This window comes from Xenopus tropicalis, chromosome 6 (genome assembly GCF_000004195.4).
Source record: "Xenopus tropicalis strain Nigerian chromosome 6, UCB_Xtro_10.0, whole genome shotgun sequence".
NCBI lineage: Eukaryota > Metazoa > Chordata > Amphibia > Anura > Pipidae > Xenopus > Xenopus tropicalis.
In genome coordinates, this window is record NC_030682.2 from 3892600 (window position 1) to 3913317 (window position 20718).

The following is a 20718-nucleotide window of genomic DNA, read 5'->3' on the forward strand; positions in this document are numbered from 1 at the left end:
GAGATTTCAGAATTATGCTCAGGCTTTAAGCAGCAGGAGTTTCCCCTCAGGGCGACATTACTGGGAAGTGGAGGGCAGTAAATCAGGGAACTGGGGGGTAGGGGCGGCCTATCCCAGTATAGAGAGGGGAGGGGGGCAGGCTGCTACTGGGGATAATAACAAGTCCTGGTGTTTCTGCAGAGGGAATAATAACAGATATGCATTGAGACATGACAGTAAATGGACACGTTTACCCCACGTCCTTTCCTGCAGGAGAATCAGGATCTGGTTGGACTATGAGGCCGGACGCCTGTCCTTTTATGAGCTGAGTGAGCCAATCAGGCGCTTACACACCTTCACTGCCTCCTTCACTGAGCCCCTTCATGCTGCATTCTGGGTATGGGGGGAGGCTACCTGGGTGAGAATCATTAGTTAGGGTAGCTCAGAACAGGAGACAGGATCAAGTTACACACATGCTCAGTGAATAGGAAGGCTGCCGCTGGCACCTACAGGAAGGGGAGAGAGATTTCAGTGATGTCACTGTAGGCTTCACACTGCTGTAGGCTGCCAGCACCATATCTCAGAGAAGCAAGCAGGGATCTGGGAATTTAGATATGCAGTAAGTACTTAAAAGAATGCCTTTAGACTTACTTTCAATTTATATTAACCTTTCATTGTCCTTTAAAGGAGATGTAAATGTTAAAAATCCAAATCGCATATTTAGCTTTAGATCAGTATTCTATACACTTTAGGCTACCTTCATTTTTATTATAAGCCTACCTTATTTTCACAGCATTCAGCGTTAGCCCTGCTATCACCCTGTCACATGCGCCATCTTTAAAATCTCTTGAGAAGGAGTGGAAGCCCCCACCCTCCTGGGAGCCGACTTGCGTCTGTACGGGTGCGCGCCGACTGTGTAATATGAGCGCACACCTTGCAGCAGAGACGTGTGCGCCAGTCACTGAGATCACGTGCAAGATCTCGTGCGCTTTTATTTGAAGATCAGGCGCGCTCCCTCTGCCAACAAGCACCTACCTGCAACCTGTCTTAACCCTACAAGCTTCAGCGACAGAGAAAGTAACAGCAGCTATTGGTAATACTGATTGTTAATAATCATACTATTGTCTAATAACAATAAATTCTCAATTATTTTAACAAATCAAGAAAGTAGTCTTGTTATTACAAGTATGTTAGAGAATCAAATTCTGCTCTTGCTCATCTTTTCTGATATAATTCCAACATAAGTCTTTACCATTGAACATAGTTTCCTGGAATGTCAATGGATAAAATCATCATATAAAAAGGAAAAGTATTTCACAAAAATTTAAATGTGATGTAGCTTTTTTACAAGAGACCCACCTGAATGAATCAGATAACAAATAGTTAAAAAAGGGTTGGGCAGGAGAAGTTGTTTTTTCTCCAGCAGTTAATAAAAATGTGGTGTAGCTATCCTATTAATGATACTCCCTGGCACTTATGTTCTGCTTATGCTCCAAATAATACCAAAAATAAATACTTCTCCTGGCTTAAACAACAAATGTCTTTACTTCCCCATACTAATCTAATTTTAGCAGGTGACTTAACTGAATCTTATTTATGGTCCCTTGACAGAACTGACTGGAAATTTAAAGATCATTTCAAAAATTCTAAACTTTTACACAAATTCTTTAAAGACACTGGCCTAAATGATACTTGGAGAATTTTCCATCCAACAGAGAAAGACTTTGCCTTTTTCTCCTCTCCCCACAATACAGGAACTAGAATAGATTATATTTTGATGTCAAATAATGTACTAATTAAAATGATAAGAGCTGATATAGGTAACATCGATATATCTAATCATGCACCAGTTTCTATCCAGTTCTCCAATTCAACAACATCTAAAAGTTTTGTTTCTTGGTCCTTCCCTAGTCCTTTGAAAGATAACCCTGACTTCATCAAAATGCTTCAAGATACATGGGATATGTTTTTTAATTGATAATAAAGACCATTTAGATAATTTCCCATTGTTTTGGGAAACTTGGAAAGCTGTGATTAGGGGAGAGATTTTATCCTTTAGGTCTCATTATTATCGTAAGGTACAAAAAACAATCTAAACTTACGTAAAAGGCAAAAAGATTTACATCTTCCCCTTACACAATTTCCATCTTTGGAGAATGCATTAATATCCAAAAAGTTACTGAAGACCCCAAGGCCTGGATTGACTTTAGAAACACCTTTTTTGTTTTATATTTACATGCTAAATATAGTAATTTAAATAACAAAGCTAATTATATGCTTTTCAATCTAACAAAATTATATGATAGACATACTAAAGTAATTAGAATTAAAGATTATAACAATGTATTAACTAATGATCCCAATAAAATAGTTGATATATTCAAAAATTACTATGAAAAGCTGCACTCACATAACACTCATAACAACTCTGAGACAAAGACATTGTTTCTTACTAACTGCAAGATCCCCCAAATTTCTTTGGAACAATTAAAAGATCTTAATGGACCAATTTTAATTGAAGAAGTTACTTATGCCATTGACAATTTAAAATCTAGAAAAGTGGGTGGTCCTGATGGCCTTCCCCATAATTTTTATAAACTTCTGAAGGACAAAATGTCTCCTTTCCTAACTCATCTTTTTAATGATATTCTACTATCCGGTAAAAAACTTCCTTCTAGTGAACTTTCTAGCCTTAAAGTTATACCGAAAATAGATAAAGATCTTTCACTCCCCTCATCTTATAGGCCAATATCTCTATTAAATCAAGATATTAAGTTATTATCAAAAATTTTGGCTGATAGATTGTCCCTGATCCTTCCTTCTGTTATCTCCGAAGCTCAAAACGGTTTTTATTAAAAATAGATCAGGGGCTAAAAACATAAGAGCTTTACGTAATATAATATTTTATACCAAGAAACATAAGATTCCTTGCTCCATAATTAATATTGATGCTGAGAAAGCTTTCGATAATTTGATTTGGGACCATCTTTTCGGTTGTTTGGATTTATTTTGGATTAATGGCCCATTTTATCATTACATTCAATATCTTTACTCTAATCCCAAAACTCAAGTCATTTTAGGAGGTGCCCAATCCAAACCTTTTAAGGGACCTAGACAAGGCTGCCCCTTATCTCCCTTGTAATTTAATATAGCTTTAGAACCATTGATTAGAGCTTTCAATTCTTCTAAGGCTTTCCAAGGTATTACTATTGACAAGCAGCAACTTAAGGTACTAGCATTTGCAGTTGACTTGCTGCTAATCATAAAAAATCCCAATAACTCCAATAAAGCAGTTTTTGATATGCTTGTGAATTTTCAGTCCTTTTCAGGATATAAAGTAAATGTTGACAAGACTGAGATAATGAATCCATTTGGCTCTATATCTAACTCTCTTTTAAAGAAGCTGCAATTAAGACCCCCAAAAACACAACTCAAATATTTGGGCTTAACTATTTCCATAGATTTAAATAATTTGTATCCCTTGAACAATACTCCTGCCATTAATAATATCCTCTCAATGTGTAAAAAATGGACGCATTCCCCATTAAATTTAAAAGGCAGGGTGATCTTTTTCAAAACTTTATTCTTTCCTAAACTGATTTATTCTTTAATCAACTCACCTTTACTTATTAGACATTCAGATATTAGAAAGCTAGATTCTGCACTTGTGAAATTTATTTGGAATGATAAAAAAATAAAAAATAGCTTTGTCTAAATTAAGAGGACCTGCTAAACTTGGTGGACTAAAAATACAGAATGTTAGAACATTTAACCTGTCTGCTCTAACAAGATTCCCTATTGAATGGATCTTTCAAAGTAACAAATACACCAACCCAGAAATAGAATGACTCCATGAAGCTTATTCTGATATATTTTCTGCATTACATAGTAAATGGAGTAATTTACCAAGAGATAATAAAAGGAATCCTCTATATCAGGACACTATTTTTGTATGGAAATATCTATTCTCCTGCCTCAGCTTCAGTTACTCTCAAACTCCCTTTATGCCAGTTAAACTTCTATTGAAAACCTCCGACCCATTAAGGTCTTCTTCCTTTTTACTAACATCTGAGAAAAAAAACATCATATTGATAAAAGACCTGCTAGATCCAAACAATTATTCTTTAATTCCCCGGCCATTGTTTAAAGAAAAATTAGAGTTACTTGAAATTGATAAATACTTTTACTTAGCTGCCAATGGGGTTTATCAGTGACTCACAATAAAGACAATTTTGTTGTCACTAAACACAGACTGGCTGAGGCAATATTAGAATTTAAAGACAAACCACATAATATAAAAATCAACATACTTTCTGTTACATTCTGGGATGTTTTTACCCAAGATAATCATTGGAGAATGTGTCTGCTAAGTGGTCTGTTTATCTACAACACTCTATATCCCCTTCCCAATTGGTTAAGTCTAGGCATGAATTCAATAATCTGATTTTTGCTGAAAGCTGGAGGATTCAGCAATTCAAACTTGTCCATTAAGGGTATGAAAAACTTTTTGTTAGTAATAAGTGCTTTAAAACAAACTCTTATTGCCCCAAATGTAACTAAACGGGTGTTAATTTATTCCACTACCTATGGTCTTGTCCGAAGATTGGGAACTTCCGGAACATGGTGGGAAGATTCTTGAACCACAGGTGGAATTTAAATATAAAGCTCTCTCCTAGTTTTGCTCTATTACACAGTAACAAAGAGGAGGTGTTATCAAGCATTTTACCAGTCTCCTTAGCACAAAAAATTGCTAAATGATTATTTTTGTTTATGGCTGCCTCTAAAAAGCTTTATTTTACTATTGGTTAAAAGAGGAAAGCCCTCCTATAACAGAAATTAAGCTGAGCTGGCAAGAGGCCATCAAAGCAAAAACAAGTGATGCTAAATCCAGGATTCCTTTTAAAAATACATGGTCATTTTTCTTTAATGCTATAGATATAAGTAATAAGGATCAGATTTATAAAATGCTGCATATATAGATTTATTTCAATAATTCACAAACATATAAGCAACATTATCCTTGATTTTGCTCTCTAGGAAACTTTTCTTTCCTCTTCTTCTTATAGTTTATCCACCGGGCAAAGTTAGTTAATTTGTTTTTGTTTTGTTTTTCTCTATTTAAATGACTTATTTTGTTTCTCTGTATTCTATTTTCTTCATTTCTTATCTTTTTGAAGGACAAACTGTCGAATGTGACTATTGTTGTACAACCTATGTTTAAATAATTTGTCATTATTCATCTTACATGTTTATTGCAAAACTTCAATAAAATGTTTTAAAAGGTGAATAAAAAAAGAATAATTTCCTGACATTCAGGCTACAGACAGTATATGGCTTCAGAATCCATAATGCATACAGAGACACTTTATGCTACAAATAAAACAAGATACAATTCTGATGTTTATGATCCCACTGGCAAAATAGCTTTTCACCAAACCTAACTTGGCATTTGGCTAAATAGGGGGTTATCATTTGCAGAAATTCTACAGTATAAAACTTTTAACACACATTAAACTTTCCTGCAGGTTAATGAAAAACATTACAATCACAATAACACTGCTACATATTTCCATGTAAGTGTTTCTCAAAAGCCATACCCAATCATTTACACAATGTTTACAAACCTTTAAGGAATAAGTACTAACATTTCTTTATCACTAACCCTATAATGTGATTATTCCTTTTCTCAGTAACAATGAGTAACTCCTTTTCTCTTCAGCCCTGGGTCTTTTATACCGACAGACTGGTCTGTTCATGGAACCCTGGGAGCGGCCATTCTGTGCATCAGGTTCCCTTGCCTGTGTAACAGCACAGACCTGAGCTGCTCATGTATCATTTCAGAATCTTTATCAACATTAATTTGCTTTTTAAATAATTTCCGTCTTTTAAAGCACTTTTTGAAATAATGCCCAGCCCTCCCGCAAAAATGGCAAAAATATTCCCTTATCTTTGCTTTATTTGATTGGCATATTTCACTTATCACATGAATGTTTGAGGGGCCTGAGTTCTGCAGTATAAGCTGTCTCCTGTACTTATCTATATGTGAGGCTGCTTTCTGAAGAGTATCCAAACTGCAAGCACAAATATTAGCTACAGGATCTAGATATTTAAACTTGTTTACAAAAGCTTTTATCATTTGCTGTGTAACTTGATCTTCTCCAATACCCATAACCAGTCTGTAAGCTGCTCAAACAAAACCAGAAATGTAAAGGGGTCATCATCTATAGAGATCTCTAGATTATTAAAGGAACAGTAACACCAAAAAATTAAAGACTTTTAAAGTAAAAGAAATATAATGTACTGTTGCCCTGCACTTGTTAAAGTTGTGCGTTTGCTACAGTAACTCTACTATAGTTTATATAAATAAGCTGCTGTTTAGCCCCGGGGGCAGCCGTTCCTGCACTGGTACAGCTGGGGTGTTTGCTACAGAAACCGTACTATAGTTTATATAAATACCCCGCTGTGTAGCCCCGGGGGCAGCCATTCCTGCACTGGTACAGCTGGGGTGTTTGCTACAGAAACCCTACTATAGTTTATATAAATACCCCGCTGTGTAGCCCCGGGGGCAGCCATTCCTGCACCGGTACAGCTGGGGTGTTTGCTACAGAAACCCTACTATAGTTTATATAAATACCCCGCTGTGTAGCCCCGGGGGCAGCCATTCCTGCACTGGTACAGCTGGGGTGTTTGCTACAGAAACCCTACTATAGTTTATATAAATACCCCGCTGTGTAGCCCCGGGGGCAGCCGTTCCTGCACTGGTACAGCTGGGGTGTTTGCTACAGAAACCCTACTATAGTTTATATAAATACCCCGCTGTGTAGCCCCGGGGGAAGCCATTCAAGCTGGAAAAAAGGAGAAAAGGCACAGGTTACATAGCAGATGACAGATAAGCTCTGTAGAATACAATAGTGTTTTATTTGTTATCTGCTATGTGCCTGTGCCTTTTCTCCTTTGAATGGCTGCCCCCATGGCTACACAGCTACATTCTTTATATAAACCATAGTAGTGTTTCTGAGGCAAACACCCCAGTTGTACCAGTGCAGGGCAGCAGTACATTATATTGGAATTTCTTTTATACACTTGAATTTTTTGGTGTTACTGTTCCTTTAAGCACTTCTATATCAAGTACATTCTCACCATTAATGATATAATTGAGCATTAATAGACTGTCCCTTCTTGTGCCGTGTATTAGATTCCCATCTGTATGAGTGCCGGGAGCACTCGCAGGGATTGATAACTAGAGATGTAGCGAACCTCACAAAAAGGTGCAAACTTTTGCGAACTTTGCGAACCCCATAGACTTCAATGGGAAGGCGAACTTAAAAACTAGAAAAGCCATTTCTGGCTTTTAAAGTTGATTAAAGGGTGCCACGACCTGGGCAGTGACATGCAGGAGGGGGATCAAGGGCAAAAATTTCTCTGAAAAATACGTTGTTGACACAGCGTTGCGTTTTGTGCTGTAAAAGGCAGAAATCACACTACATTTCTAAACTTGTGTAATAAACTGCTTTAAAACGTCCGGCGCCTACATGCCAATCAAGTCGTGTAAAGGTTACGGCCGGTTCCCACGCAAAGACAAAACGCCGCAGTAGTGGATACGGAATATATTATTGCTGCTGGAAAAACGTCGCTCAGGTGATTTTATTGCAATGCAATGTCACTACTATGTGTAACATGTTTGGTGCACTACTATGAACAACAGCAAACAGCACTGGACACATTAAAGAACAGTAAGTTAAACCAAAAAAATTAATAAAAAAAAGTGATCTCTGGTTGGTGCTGGGGGTGAACTACTAGGAGCAGCACACCAGTCCCCAACACACCTAGACTAATAGCACTGGGCTCTATAAATTACAGTAGCAAAGTAAAAATAACACAAATAAAAAAAATGATGTGAATGTGTGGTTGGTGCTTAGTGCACTACTATGAGCAGCACACCTGTCTCCAACACACACAGACGGAGCTGCAGTACACAATGAAAAGAAGAGTAACAGTAATCAGAAAATAAAAGCAGTCCTTACAAGGACTATTGGGTTACAGCAGATGAGATCAGCAGGACAGCTGCCCACAGCAGTAGAAAGTAGATTACTAGTCAGCAAAGCTACCTAAACTGTCCCTCAAACCCCTGCACAGCTCTCTCCCTATGTGCTAATACAGAGCAGTAGAAAGTAGATTACTAGTCAGCAAAGCTACCTAAACTGTCCCTCAAACCCCTGCACAGCTCTCTCCCTATGTGCTAATACAGAGCAGTAGAAAGTAGATTACTAGTCAGCAAAGCTACCTAAACTGTCCCTCAAACCCCTGCACAGCTCTCTCCCTATTTGCTAATACAGAGCAGTAGAAAGTAGATTACTAGTCAGCAAAGCTACCTAAACTGTCCCTCAAACCCCTGCACAGCTCTCTCCCTATGTGCTAATACAGAGCAGTAGAAAGTAGATTACTAGTCAGCAAAGCTACCTAAACTGTTCCTCAAACCCCTGCACAGCTCTCTCCCTATGTGCTAATACAGAGCAGTAGAAAGTAGATTACTAGTCAGCAAAGCTACCTAAACTGTCCCTCAAACCCCTGCACAGCTCTCTCCCTATGTGCTAATACAGAGCAGTAGAAAGTAGATTACTAGTCAGCAAAGCTACCTAAACTGTCCCTCAAACCCCTGCACAGCTCTCTCCCTATGTGCTAATACAGAGCAGTAGAAAGTAGATTACTAGTCAGCAAAGCTACCTAAACTGTCCCTCAAATCCCTGCACAGCTCTCTCCCTACGCTAACTCATCAAGCACACACAAGCAGAATCTAAAATGGCTGCTGGGCTTCGGTTTATATATGGAAGGGAGTGGTCCGGGGGTGGTCCAGGAGGGAGAGCTGCCTGATTGGCTGCCATGTATCTGCTGGCTCTGGGGTGAGAGGTCAAAATTTGGCTCCAGCTAAGGCGAACCCAAAATTGCGAACATCACTAAAAGTTCACAAACTTGCGAACACCCAATTTTCGTGCTAATTAATTCTCTGGCGAACAGTTCGCTACATCTCTATTGATAACCTCTGGTAAATACGTGCTGGCACCCACAGTTTGAACACTTTATTCTTCTGTTCTTCACTAAAATCATATCTCTCTATATGAGACTCGAACAGATCCCAGTTCATTAAAACATTATTATTTGCATTAAAATGTGAAATATTTTTCACAATTTTTAAAAGCTGTTTATTAACTTTTAACTGCAGTTTTGCCCTGTCATAATCTAAAGTTGGGTCACTGAGATCCGGAATAAACGTAGATCTCTGTTCCTTTCTAATAGCCAAAACCGGGTTATTCCTTTGCAAAACTGATTCTACTTCTGCCAATCTCAGTTCATGCTGAGCAATCCCCTTAGCCAGACAGTCAGTACTAACTGTCACATTCCACTTTTTCCAGAATGAGAATTAGTCTTTCCTACATCATTTCCCTTCCTACCTGAGCACATCAACATATTAAATGTTTTCACCATTAACATAACATTGTTAATCTTGTGCTTCATCTTAGAAAATGACATTCCTTCTTCTAACTTTACATTTGCCCCCACACACTGACTGTACATATCTGCCCATATCTCTGCATCAGACATAATTCTATGAGGGATTTTAAACTCAAATTTGCTTTTCCTAGCCAAATTACCAAGAAAATCCATACTCACCGGAAAGCAGAATATTCCTCCTGTGCCCGCTATTAATACTTACACAAGTGACTTCTAGGTTCTTTTACTCATATAGACATCTGGGAGCTTCAGTTCAGCTACACCCTTCTGTCCCCCTTTGAAGCTGACAGAGAGTGTATATGTGTAGTGCCCAGGCCTATATTTTGGTTGGACTCGCCATCTGTTATAACTATTATTTCTCTAATATATCTGTGTAAGTACTATGGTCAACAAACACCACTCACCAAGGTGATATTTAAAGTATATTTAATGTGTGGAAAAGAGTTACAGAAGTTACATACAAATTACCAATGATTAAGCCAGTCACAAACAATACTGACAGCTTCCCAATACAATACAAAGTATGTATGTATTCATATAAAGTAGTAAAAATGTATGTATGTGTGTGTGTGAGAGTGAATGTGTGTAAGTGAGAGCTTGTGTGAGTGTGTAAGGGTAAGTGTGAGACCAGCCTTTTGTTACTGGTATATATCCTGTTGGAAATCCCCTCCCCACTGTATTACCCCTAAGACCATATGTTTCCAATCAATCACATTCCAGACTTAAGGAACAATGGTATATGTGAGGGATAGTGTGAATTGTCGAGTCAGTGTGCACATTTCACCATGTTAACCCATTCAGCTCTGTGATATGACTTATTTTGCAATACCCAATATTTAACACCACATCTCCAAATTCCTGAGCTATCCCACATCTCAACATTTCTAAGCTATCCCACATCTCAATGTTCCTGAGTTATCCCACATCTCAACGTTCCTGAGCTATCCCACATCTCAACATTTCTAAACTATCCCACATCTCAATGTTCCTGAGTTATCCCACATCTCAACGTTCCTGAGCTATCCCACATCTCAACGTTCCTGAGCTATCCCACATCTCAATGTTCCTGAGCTATCCCACATCTCAACGTTCCTGAGCTATCCCACATCTCAATGTTCCTGAGTTATCCCACATCTCAATGTTCCTGAGTTATCCCACATCTCAATGTTCCTGAGCTATCCCACATCTCAACATTCCTGAGCTATCCCACATCTCAAAGTTCCTGAGCTATCCCACATCTCAACATTCCTGAGCTATCCCACATCTCAAAGTTCCTGAGTTATCCCACATCTCAACGTTCCTGAGCTATCCCACATCTCAACGTTCCTGAGCTATCCCACATCTCAACGTTCTTGAGCTATCCCACATCTCAACATTCCTGAGCTATCCCACATCTAACGTTCCTGAGCTATTTCACAGCTCAACGTTCCTGAGCTATCCCACATCTCAACATTCCTGAGCTATCCCACATCTCAACATTCCTGAGCTATCCCACATCTAACGTTCCTGAGCTATTCCACAGCTCAACGTTCCTGAGCTATCCCACATCTCAACATTCCTGAGCTATCCCACATCTCAATGTTCCTGAGTTATCCCACATCTCAACATTCCTGAGCTATCCCACATCTCAATGTTCCTGAGCTATCCCACATCTCAACGTTCCTGAGCTATCCCACATCTCACATTTCTGAGCTATCCCACATCTCAACGTTCCTGAGCTATCCCACATCTCAATGTTCCTGAGCTATCCCACATCTCACATTTCTGAGCTATCCCACATCTCAACGTTCCTGAGCTATCCCACATCTAACGTTCCTGAGCTATCCCACATCTCAATGTTCCTGAGCTATCCCACATCTAACATTCCTGAGCTATTCCACAGCTCAACGTTCCTGAGCTATCCCACATCTAACGTTCCTGAGCTATTCCACATCTCAACGTTCCTGAGCTATCCCACATCTCAACGTTCCTGAGCTATCCCACATCTCAACATTCCTGAGCTATCCCACATCTCAAAGTTCCTGAGCTATCCCACATCTCAACATTCCTGAGCTATCCCACATCTCAAAGTTCCTGAGTTATCCCACATCTCAACGTTCCTGAGCTATCCCACATCTCAACATTCCTGAGCTATCCCACATCTCAACATTCCTGAGCTATCCCTCATCTCAACGTTCCTGAGCTATCCCACATCTCAATGTTCCTGAGCTATCCCACATCTAATGTTCCTGAGCTATCCCACATCTCAATGTTCCTGAGTTATCCCACATCTCAACGTTCCTGAGCTATTCCACATCTCAACGTTCCTGAGCTATCCCACATCTCAACATTCCTGAGCTATCCCTCATCTCGACTAAGTGAATGGGAATCCAAGACAAATGAAGAAGAGGGTTTTGACTGAGGTTCTTTCTGAGAGCAGCACAAATGCATTAAAGGTGTAATTGGACAAACCAAATACCATTACACATTTTGTTTTATGAGTTCATGAACAATATATACAAATACTGCAAGAGGAATGCATAGAGAAACATAGGGGCAAATGTATTCAGGGAATATGGGTCATTATTCTGGTGAAGATTTCTAGTTTTCTGTAGTCACCAACCAGTCTCTTTTGGAAGCAGAAGGCAAAAAGTCAGAAATACACATAATCAATGTTGTTATCAAAAGACAGGGTCTTCAGCATAAAAGATGCTTGGTTATTAATTAATAAAAGACAAAGCCTTGTCAGCAACACAAACCAGTGAATTACATGTGATACAAAGAACTTCAAATGAAGTCGTCATTCGTTACAGATTATATCGGAACTTCATTATATCATTTACGAGTTCCAAAGGATAAGGAAACCCCTTAGACCAATAGTAGTAGCCCTAGGATATTCAAATAACAGTTTCAGCCCATCTGTATATTCCCCATTCAGCCCCCCGGGGATCTGTGTTTATCTGTGGGACAATAATCAGGGTGGGGCGGATTGTTTTCCTGCTGGGACATTTTTCTGATACTTCATGTATGTATTATGATATTTAAAGGCAAATTTTGTGGGGCAGTTGTCTCTATACTTCATATAGAATTAGCTCAGGGGAACAATAAGATGAGACACAGGAACATTGGGGAGAGCTTTTTATAATCATTCCTATCTTCTCCCATATGAGATGTTTGGCTTCTATTGCTCTCTGGTGGGGAATAGCCTTCCCGTCACTGCTCCCCATACCAACCAATTGGAAATGCAATGCCTGAAGCAGCCAGGAAGGCTAAACAGCACTGGGAGCAGTGGGGACAATTGAACCTCTGTTCAATTAGCACTATCCCTTGTGGACTCTTGTCCACATTCTCTACAGCACATAGTGGTTGTATCTGGGTGCAATTATTGTTGAGCAAAATTTTTCACCTGGTTTTGCAAATTTTTTGGCAAACTGAAACGAGACACATTCGCTCATCACTAGGGATAATTCACTAAGCTTCCCTGGGGTATAATACCAATAAAGTATTGTGTTGTATTTACGCCCATTCTGTCTCACACAGATAACACTGTTCCTAGCGCTATCCCAGAGAGCTTCCCACTGATCTACCCACAGGGTAGGGGCCCTCCATCTCCCAATGTAGCTTCTATCTGTGCTTGGGGAATGGGGCCCCTTCACTGCACTGAGGAGAGGCAGTTTGAGTGACATAATTCTAATACATGTAACAATTTGGTAAGCACTGATATAAAATAGGGTAGCCAGGGAGCTGAGGGGGTGCCATTAGCTGGGCTTTACTGACTGCACCTTATTCTGTCCTATAGAAACTGTTCTACTGTATCCTACTAGCGAATGATTCTCATCCAGGCACCTACATCCCCCCATACCCTGAATGCAGCATGAAGGGGCTCAGTGAAGGAGGCAGTGAAGGTGTGTAAGTGCCTGATTGGCTCACTCAGCTCATAAAAGGACAGGCGTCCGGCCTCATAGTCCAACCAGATCCTGATTCTCCTGCAGGAAGGGGTGTGGGGCAAATGTGTCCATTTACTGTCATGTCTCACTGAATATCTGTAATTAATATTCCCTCTGTACAAACCCCAGGACTTGTTATTAAACCCAATACCAGACTGCCACCCTCCCCTCTCTATACTGGGATAGGCCGCCCCTATCCCCCAGTTCCCTGATTCACTGACCTCCACTTCCCAGTAATGTCGCCCTGAGGGGAAACTCCTGCTGCTTAAAGCCTGAGCATAATATATAAATCTCTCTGGGGATTGTGGGTAATGTTGGTTTGTTGGTGAGTAGGAAGCAGATTTCCTGTCCCCTGATACAGATACACGATTATGAGCCGTGTTTATATCCAGTACCAGGTCTGTAGCCTCCTGCCCATAGATCCTTCCCTTTACCCCAGTCAGAATCCCAGCTAAGCCTGTGAGTAATGTCTCTGAGATCCGACCCACATCCAGATCCCCTACAGCCGGGACCTTTATACCCCCTCTCTCTCTGCCCTCAGTATCTGCCACCTCAGCCCCACAAAAGGCAGCCCCATGGGATTCCCATTGTTCCTGTAGGACAGTGAGTGGATCTGCCATGTTGCACAGCTCCTCAATGTGCCGGATCTTCCTGGACAGCTCGTCCTTCTTTATTTCCAGCTGTTGGATCAGCTCAGTGAGTGTGAGTGAGAGCTCCTCTTTCTGCCTGGAGATGTCACTCAGGAGTCGCTTCTCTAGGGCTTCCAGCTCTTCCCTGATGCCCCTAAACAGGGCAGTGACTCTCTCTGTCTCACCGGCTGCCACTTCTGCCCCTTCTCTCCTGCGCTCCTGCAGCCTCTGGGCTCCTCTCTCAGTCTCCTCTCTCTCTGGGCTCAGTTTCTCCAGAACTTTACTCAGTTTCTCTTTCTTCTTCTCAGAGGCCTCACTCAGCAGCTCCACCCTGTGGCCCCGGTGCTTCTCATCCACCCAGCAATACACACAGATACAGGCAGAATCCTCACAGCAGTGATACTCCAGAACCTTGTGATGTACAGAACATTTTCTCCCAATAAAGGAAGCGGTGGGCTCAGTGAGTACATGTTCTGCCGACTGGCTGTGCCCCCGCAGGTGGGTATCACACAGAGAAGCCTCACAGTGCAGACAGGATTTAACAGCAGGTACAGGGGAGTCACAGTAGGTGCAGGGAATCCCAGTCTCCCCCGGCTCCGGCTCAGTCGGACAGAACCGCGCTGCTATGTTCCCCAGAGTTCTGTTCCTGGGCAGGGCGGGGCGCTCCTGATATGCGGCTCTGCATTCAGGGCAGAAATAAGCCCCCAATCCCTCCTGGGCATCCATCACACTGCCAACGCAGCCCCGGCAGAAGTTATGGCCACAGGGCAGCATTACCGGATCAGTATAAATGCTCAGGCAGATGGAGCAGCTCAGCTCGTCTCTCAGATCAGCAGCCGCCATCGCTGAGAGCAGAACGGGGACTGAACAAGAAACGAAATACAAAGTTCTCTTTCCCCAGAGACAAACAGCACTTTGGACTCCTGTGAGTTAACCCTCTCAGTTCCTGGGATCACGCGGTGCTGTAGGTGCTGTTCCTTATTTATTTCCCCCTGGTGGGATATTGGGGGACCCCGGCCCCATTATGGAAGGCTTTGGGGAGTCACATGATATCTCAGACAAGAGGCTAAGGTGGGAGACACACAGGACAGACTCAGAGCACATTCTTTAGATACGGACCCCTCCCTCCACTCGTCAGCTCAGCTGACTCATTCTGACCAATAACTGATTTCTGAGACCACCAGTTGCTTCTGTACTTTCAGCTTGAAATCTCCTCCCCTTTGAGGAACCATGTGTATCGCAGGGTTACACGGGCAGGAAAGCCACTTACTGTTACTCAGTAGCACATAATGAATAGTGAATATGGGGCATGTGATAAGGGGATTATTGGTGAGGACCTTCAGGCCTGTGACAGGCGGGGAGATTAGTCGCCACAGCGATTTGCAGATGGGCAATGCTACCCCCCCATATAATACAATGAAAGAAGCAGATCCTGTACCCAAAATAGTATAAAATAAAAAGGTAACTCCAAATACATTATACAGGGAAGGTTCTGGTGCAACAAGTGCATTATATACAGTTAATACAATGGGGGCTGCCCCCCCCCCCCCCGGTACATCCCATATACTGATATAACCGGCTTGTTCTTTCCCTTTGCTGCACTTGTGCCTTTCCCCCCTGTCTTTCTATGAACCCTCTTTTCCCTTCATCAGGAATGTTTTGATCTCACAGGTAATTTCGGGTAAATTACTGCCAAACACTGCCAGGAACTCTGGGGCCACACGTCACTCTCAGGTTAAAGCCTTTGGCTGACAGTCCCACAGATAATTTTATGCTTTGGGGCCATAAGGGGTCCCTGGCAGAAGTGGGGGGCAACAAAGCAAATGCCAAACCCCACATAATAATAACAAAATGGGCAGGAATGAGGGAAGGGGGGGCATCAGGCTGGGCACACAAACGCTCCCCCCTCCCTGCTCCAACTGCCACACAAACACACACAGCTCACTCACTGCCACATACTTGTACCTTCAACTGCTTTCCCTCCGCTCAACCTGCCTCTTGTCTGCTCCGCCCAGTCCCCTCCCTTTCCCTGTGCTCGCTCCGGGATTGGCCAGCTGAGAGCAAGAAGCTATTGGTTCAAAAAGTGATTGACATTCACCCTGACTAATCAGAGGCACGGAAGCCTCTGCCTTTGGCTTTTCCCCAGCAGCTCCAACAGGTAAATGAAATATACAAATTGCAGAGGTTGGTACAAGTTAGCCCCCCCCACTGTTCTGTTCTGACACCTATATGATTAACGGCCCAGTACCCCAAACATGTCATGTGATTAAACATACTTTGCAGGATTATCTGCTTTGTGTTTTCCCATGAGCCTGTCTGTGCTTGTGTGAGTGCAGGGCTGTGATTGGCTCTCCCCCTCCTACTGGGCTTCTGGCAGGGACCGTTAGGACACGCCCACCCCTCATGTGAAACCCAGACAGTGTGTTAGACTATATATATATATATTATAATAAAATTATATTAATCACCCCTCTTACTAGGGTTACGTTCTATTGAAAAGCAGACAAATAACCCACACCAATAAGTGTATATATAAATGAATATATTGAATAGCAAATCAGTTGATTGTTACTATTAAAGGATTATTTCAATCAAAATACTATATTTACATTATTTACAGTTACAGATTAATAATAAAGCCTACATCATTATAGCTACCGACAAACACAGAACATGGGGGTCTGGTTCCTTTTCTCTAACCAGCTGATCATGGCTCCCTCTGGCCTGTAGCCCCCACATCCCCCCCCGGTCACTTCTGATGCTCCTCCCACATGCTCCTCCCCCCTGACTACTGCCCAGCCCACATTTATACACCTTTCAGCCCCTGCCCCCCACATACCAACTGATCAGATGGGGCTGATAAGAGCCACACCCGCCTTTGTTCAGTAACTAATGAGAAGGCTTCTCCCATACAGTAATGAGTGTTTATGGCTCCTGTAGCAGCCGCACTGTCCCACCCCATCCCCAGAAATACCCTTTGATATGGGGATTTGGCTTCGGGGTGACTTGGGCAACTGGTTTATAGTAATCAGTAGAACTCCCCCATACTCAGTGTGTAACACATAAATATGTATAGAGACACAAACACATATGTATATAACACAAATAATGGCCCCCAAGATGAGCAATTTCTTACAAATCCCCACCTAGAGGGCGAAGGACTTTACAAGGAAAGAGCCCCCTAAATACAAAAAGGTATAAAATTCAGGGACCCCCATTAATGTATAATATGTATTTGTGCTGAAAGTGAAAGGAGAGACCCAAATTATATAACACTCACACATGCTTAAGTTTTGGGGTACTGTGAGGTAATAATTAACCTAATTATAAAAACACTCACAGTTTCTACTCATAATTGTAACCCTTCTGCCAGTTAGAAAATCCCACACACTTTTAGAGGCTTTGTTTCCAGCTCACTTTGCTGCATTGTCTGTGCGCTGTACCCCCCCTTACCCACCTTATTCTGCCCCCCCATGTCTGGGCTGGATCCCATCTCAGGCCCCTGCAGTAACCCATGGCCTTTACACTTTGCTGCACTGTCTGTGCGCTGTACCCCCCCTTATTCTGCCCCCCCATGTCTGGGCTGGATCCCATCTCAGGTCCCTGCAGTAACCCATGGCCTTTACACTTTGCTGCACTGTCTGTGCGCTGTACCCCCCCTTACCCACCTTATTCTGCCCCCCATGTCTGGGCTGGATCCCATCTCAGGCCCCTGCAGTAACCCATGGCCTTTATACTTTGCTGCACTGTCTGTGCGCTGTACCCCCCCTTACCCACCTTATTCTGCCCCCCCATGTCTGGGCTGGATCCCATCTCAGGCCCCTGCAGTAACCCATGGCCTTTATACTTTGCTGCACTGTCTGTGCACTGTACCCCCCCTTACCCACCTTATTCTGCCCCCCCATGTCTGGGCTGGATCCCATCTCAGGCCCCTGCAGTAACCCATGGCCTTTACACTTTGCTGCACTGTCTGTGCGCTGTACCCCCCCTTACCCACCTTATTCTGCCCCCCCATGTCTGGGCTGGATCCCATCTCAGGCCCCTGCAGTAACCCATGGCCTTTACACTTTGCTGCACTGTCTGTGCGCTGTACCCCCCCTTACCCACCTTATTCTGCCCCCCATGTCTGGGCTGGATCCCATCTCAGGCCCCTGCAGTAACCCATGGCCTTTACACTTTGCTGCACTGTCTTTGCGCTGTACCCACCCCTTACCCACCTTATTCTGCCCCCCCATGTCTGGGCTGGATCCCATCTCAGGCCCCTGCAGTAACCCATGGCCTTTACACTTTGCTGCACTGTCTGTGCGCTGTACCCCCCCTTACCCACCTTATTCTGCCCCCCCATGTCTGGGCTGGATCCCATCTCAGGCCCCTGCAGTAACCCATGGCCTTTATACTTTGCTGCACTGTCTGTGCGCTGTACCCCCCCTTACCCACCTTATTCTGCCCCCCCATGTCTGGGCTGGATCCCATCTCAGGCCCCTGCACTAACCCATGGCCTTTACACTTTGGTGTGTGCAACACCCAACACATTTTGCTTACCCCGGTTCCCATATGAAAGAGACCCCACAGGGAAAACACTTTATTGCTGGGGGCAGGGTAAGAATCTCACATTTTATTAATCAGCATAGCTGGGATTAGCCCCTCAATTCAGGGATAGGTGTGACCATAACCAATACTGACTGCAGGGAATGAAACAGATACACTAACGTGTGCGGCACTATCTGAGCACAATCACTAGTGAGATGTTTGTCATCTTTGTCTCAGTATTTCCCCTCAGTTTCCTGCCTGATCATCTGAAATAGAGCAACATAGATGTAAGGAGCATCATTGTCAGGCCCAGTGGGTTTGTTGTTGGGACAGACAGACCCTAAACATAAACAAAGTAAAACTTTTGCTGTAAGTAGTGTAACCCTTTCTTGGCACTGATATCCAGGGCCACACTGGGGCGCAAACAGGAAAAATCCCAAGCCTCCGCTAAGTGGGAGATTTGCGGGGTTTGGAAAGTTTAAGTGCCTCCACCCAGGGCTAAACCATGTATTAATGGGCAACAACTCCCTGGGAACTGCAACAGCAGTGATTAATATACCAAATGCAATGGAAATAAACCACACAATTGATAGATATGAAATAAATTGTAATATATATGCAAGATGCAATGAAATGAAAACAGTGAATAACAGTTTCAACATAACACATATAATATTTGACACTATTCCCCTTTGTGTAAGAATATGTCCCTTGTCACTTTAAGAACCTTGAGTGTGCACAGGTTAACTCCTTGTATGAAGGTAGTGGTAGCAGAGTGATGTGTTGCAACACCAGATTGTAGCACCCCGGGGTGTGTAACTGTAAAACCTCACCAACTCCTGGTGGCAGTGAAAGGGGAATAGATCCTGTGGGGCAGATGCAGGGAAGCAGTCTGGCAGCTTTAATCCTCACTGAGCTTGAGATGCTGGAGTAGAGAAAGGCTTCTTGGGATCCTGATGGAGATTCACTGCAGGTGTCACGGAGGCTGATGGGTAATCCCACATCCAGATCCAGTGTACACGCTGGTAACTCACTACAGGGCTGAAGTCCTAACTCTCCTACAGGGATTACTACCCTAACAATAGCTCAGGCCTGCTGCAGTAATCCCATTCACTAAATGGCTGAATGGGAAGGGTTAACTCCCTATGCTCTGATTATGGGGTTCCCTATATATAATAGATTGTTTTACAGGTGGAACCCTAGCTCCCTACTTGTATAGATCACAGGAACACTCACAGGAAAGATGGAGAAACCTCAGGCAGCTCCCAGTAATACTGTGCAGAGTCCATGCTTTCCTTCTCCTCTCTTCCTGAATAAGATCTGCCTCACTTTCATATCTTTTTGGCTCCAAAGCTCTTTCAGCAGGGTCACAAGGTCAGAAGCCAATCCCCCCTGCTGATTGGGCCAGGCTGTGACTGGGAACTGTCCCTTTGCAGTACAGTCACCAGCCATGTTTTTGGTTGCTCCAGATTTAAAGTCTCAGGGTTGTGTGTTTGGGGAAAGTGTAAATTAGCACTTCCCTACACTAGAAATGTATAGAACAGACTGGGCTGGTAACTATAATACAGACTAGTAGAGTGAAGTGATTTAAAACGCCCCACCTTGAGAGCTTTACTCACATCAAACTCCACATACAAACAACAAAAGACAGAAATAAACTCCAGACTGAATGCTGCTTTGCTACAGACACACATAACGTATATGGAGGGAACCAAGCAGCGCGCAGTCTGTGTACAAATGGCACAAACATGTTGCTGCTAATGCAAAGGGTAAAGAAACAAAATCTGACTCAGGCAAATCATATCAAAAATAAAATTCAGATTGTGCCTCAGAGCTTTTTACTCTCCTATTAAACTAAAGCAGCAGCCATTTTACTCCCTCACAGTGCAGCTCATTCTAACTATTAAAATACATTTTTTTTTACTTTGTATAACCTGACTGTACCAACCCAATTTAGAGGCTTCTCCTTCTGTGTAAAAAGGAAAACAAAACCTATAAGTAAGGGCCTCTATAATGTTTCCCACAGGACAGGGTCAGGCACGGAATTCTCCTTCACATAATCTTCAAATCTTGTTTATCCTGTAAAACATAAACTCGGTGAAGGGAAAGAGTCAGGGCATATTCCCATTGTGTTTCCCCCTATT

At 42.6% G+C, this 20718-nt stretch overlaps 1 protein-coding gene across 1 annotated transcript; it reads right to left on the reverse strand.

The window, feature by feature from the left end:
* Positions 1-12781: 12781 nt before the first annotated feature.
* On the reverse strand, positions 12782-15229 carry LOC100487181 (E3 ubiquitin/ISG15 ligase TRIM25-like). Its single transcript, XM_004915623.4, has one exon. The coding sequence runs from the start codon at positions 14885-14887 to the stop codon at positions 13289-13291; it is 1599 nt and encodes a 532-aa protein (XP_004915680.1). The 5' UTR covers positions 14888-15229; the 3' UTR covers positions 12782-13288.
* Between the last annotated feature and the right edge of the window lie 5489 nt (positions 15230-20718).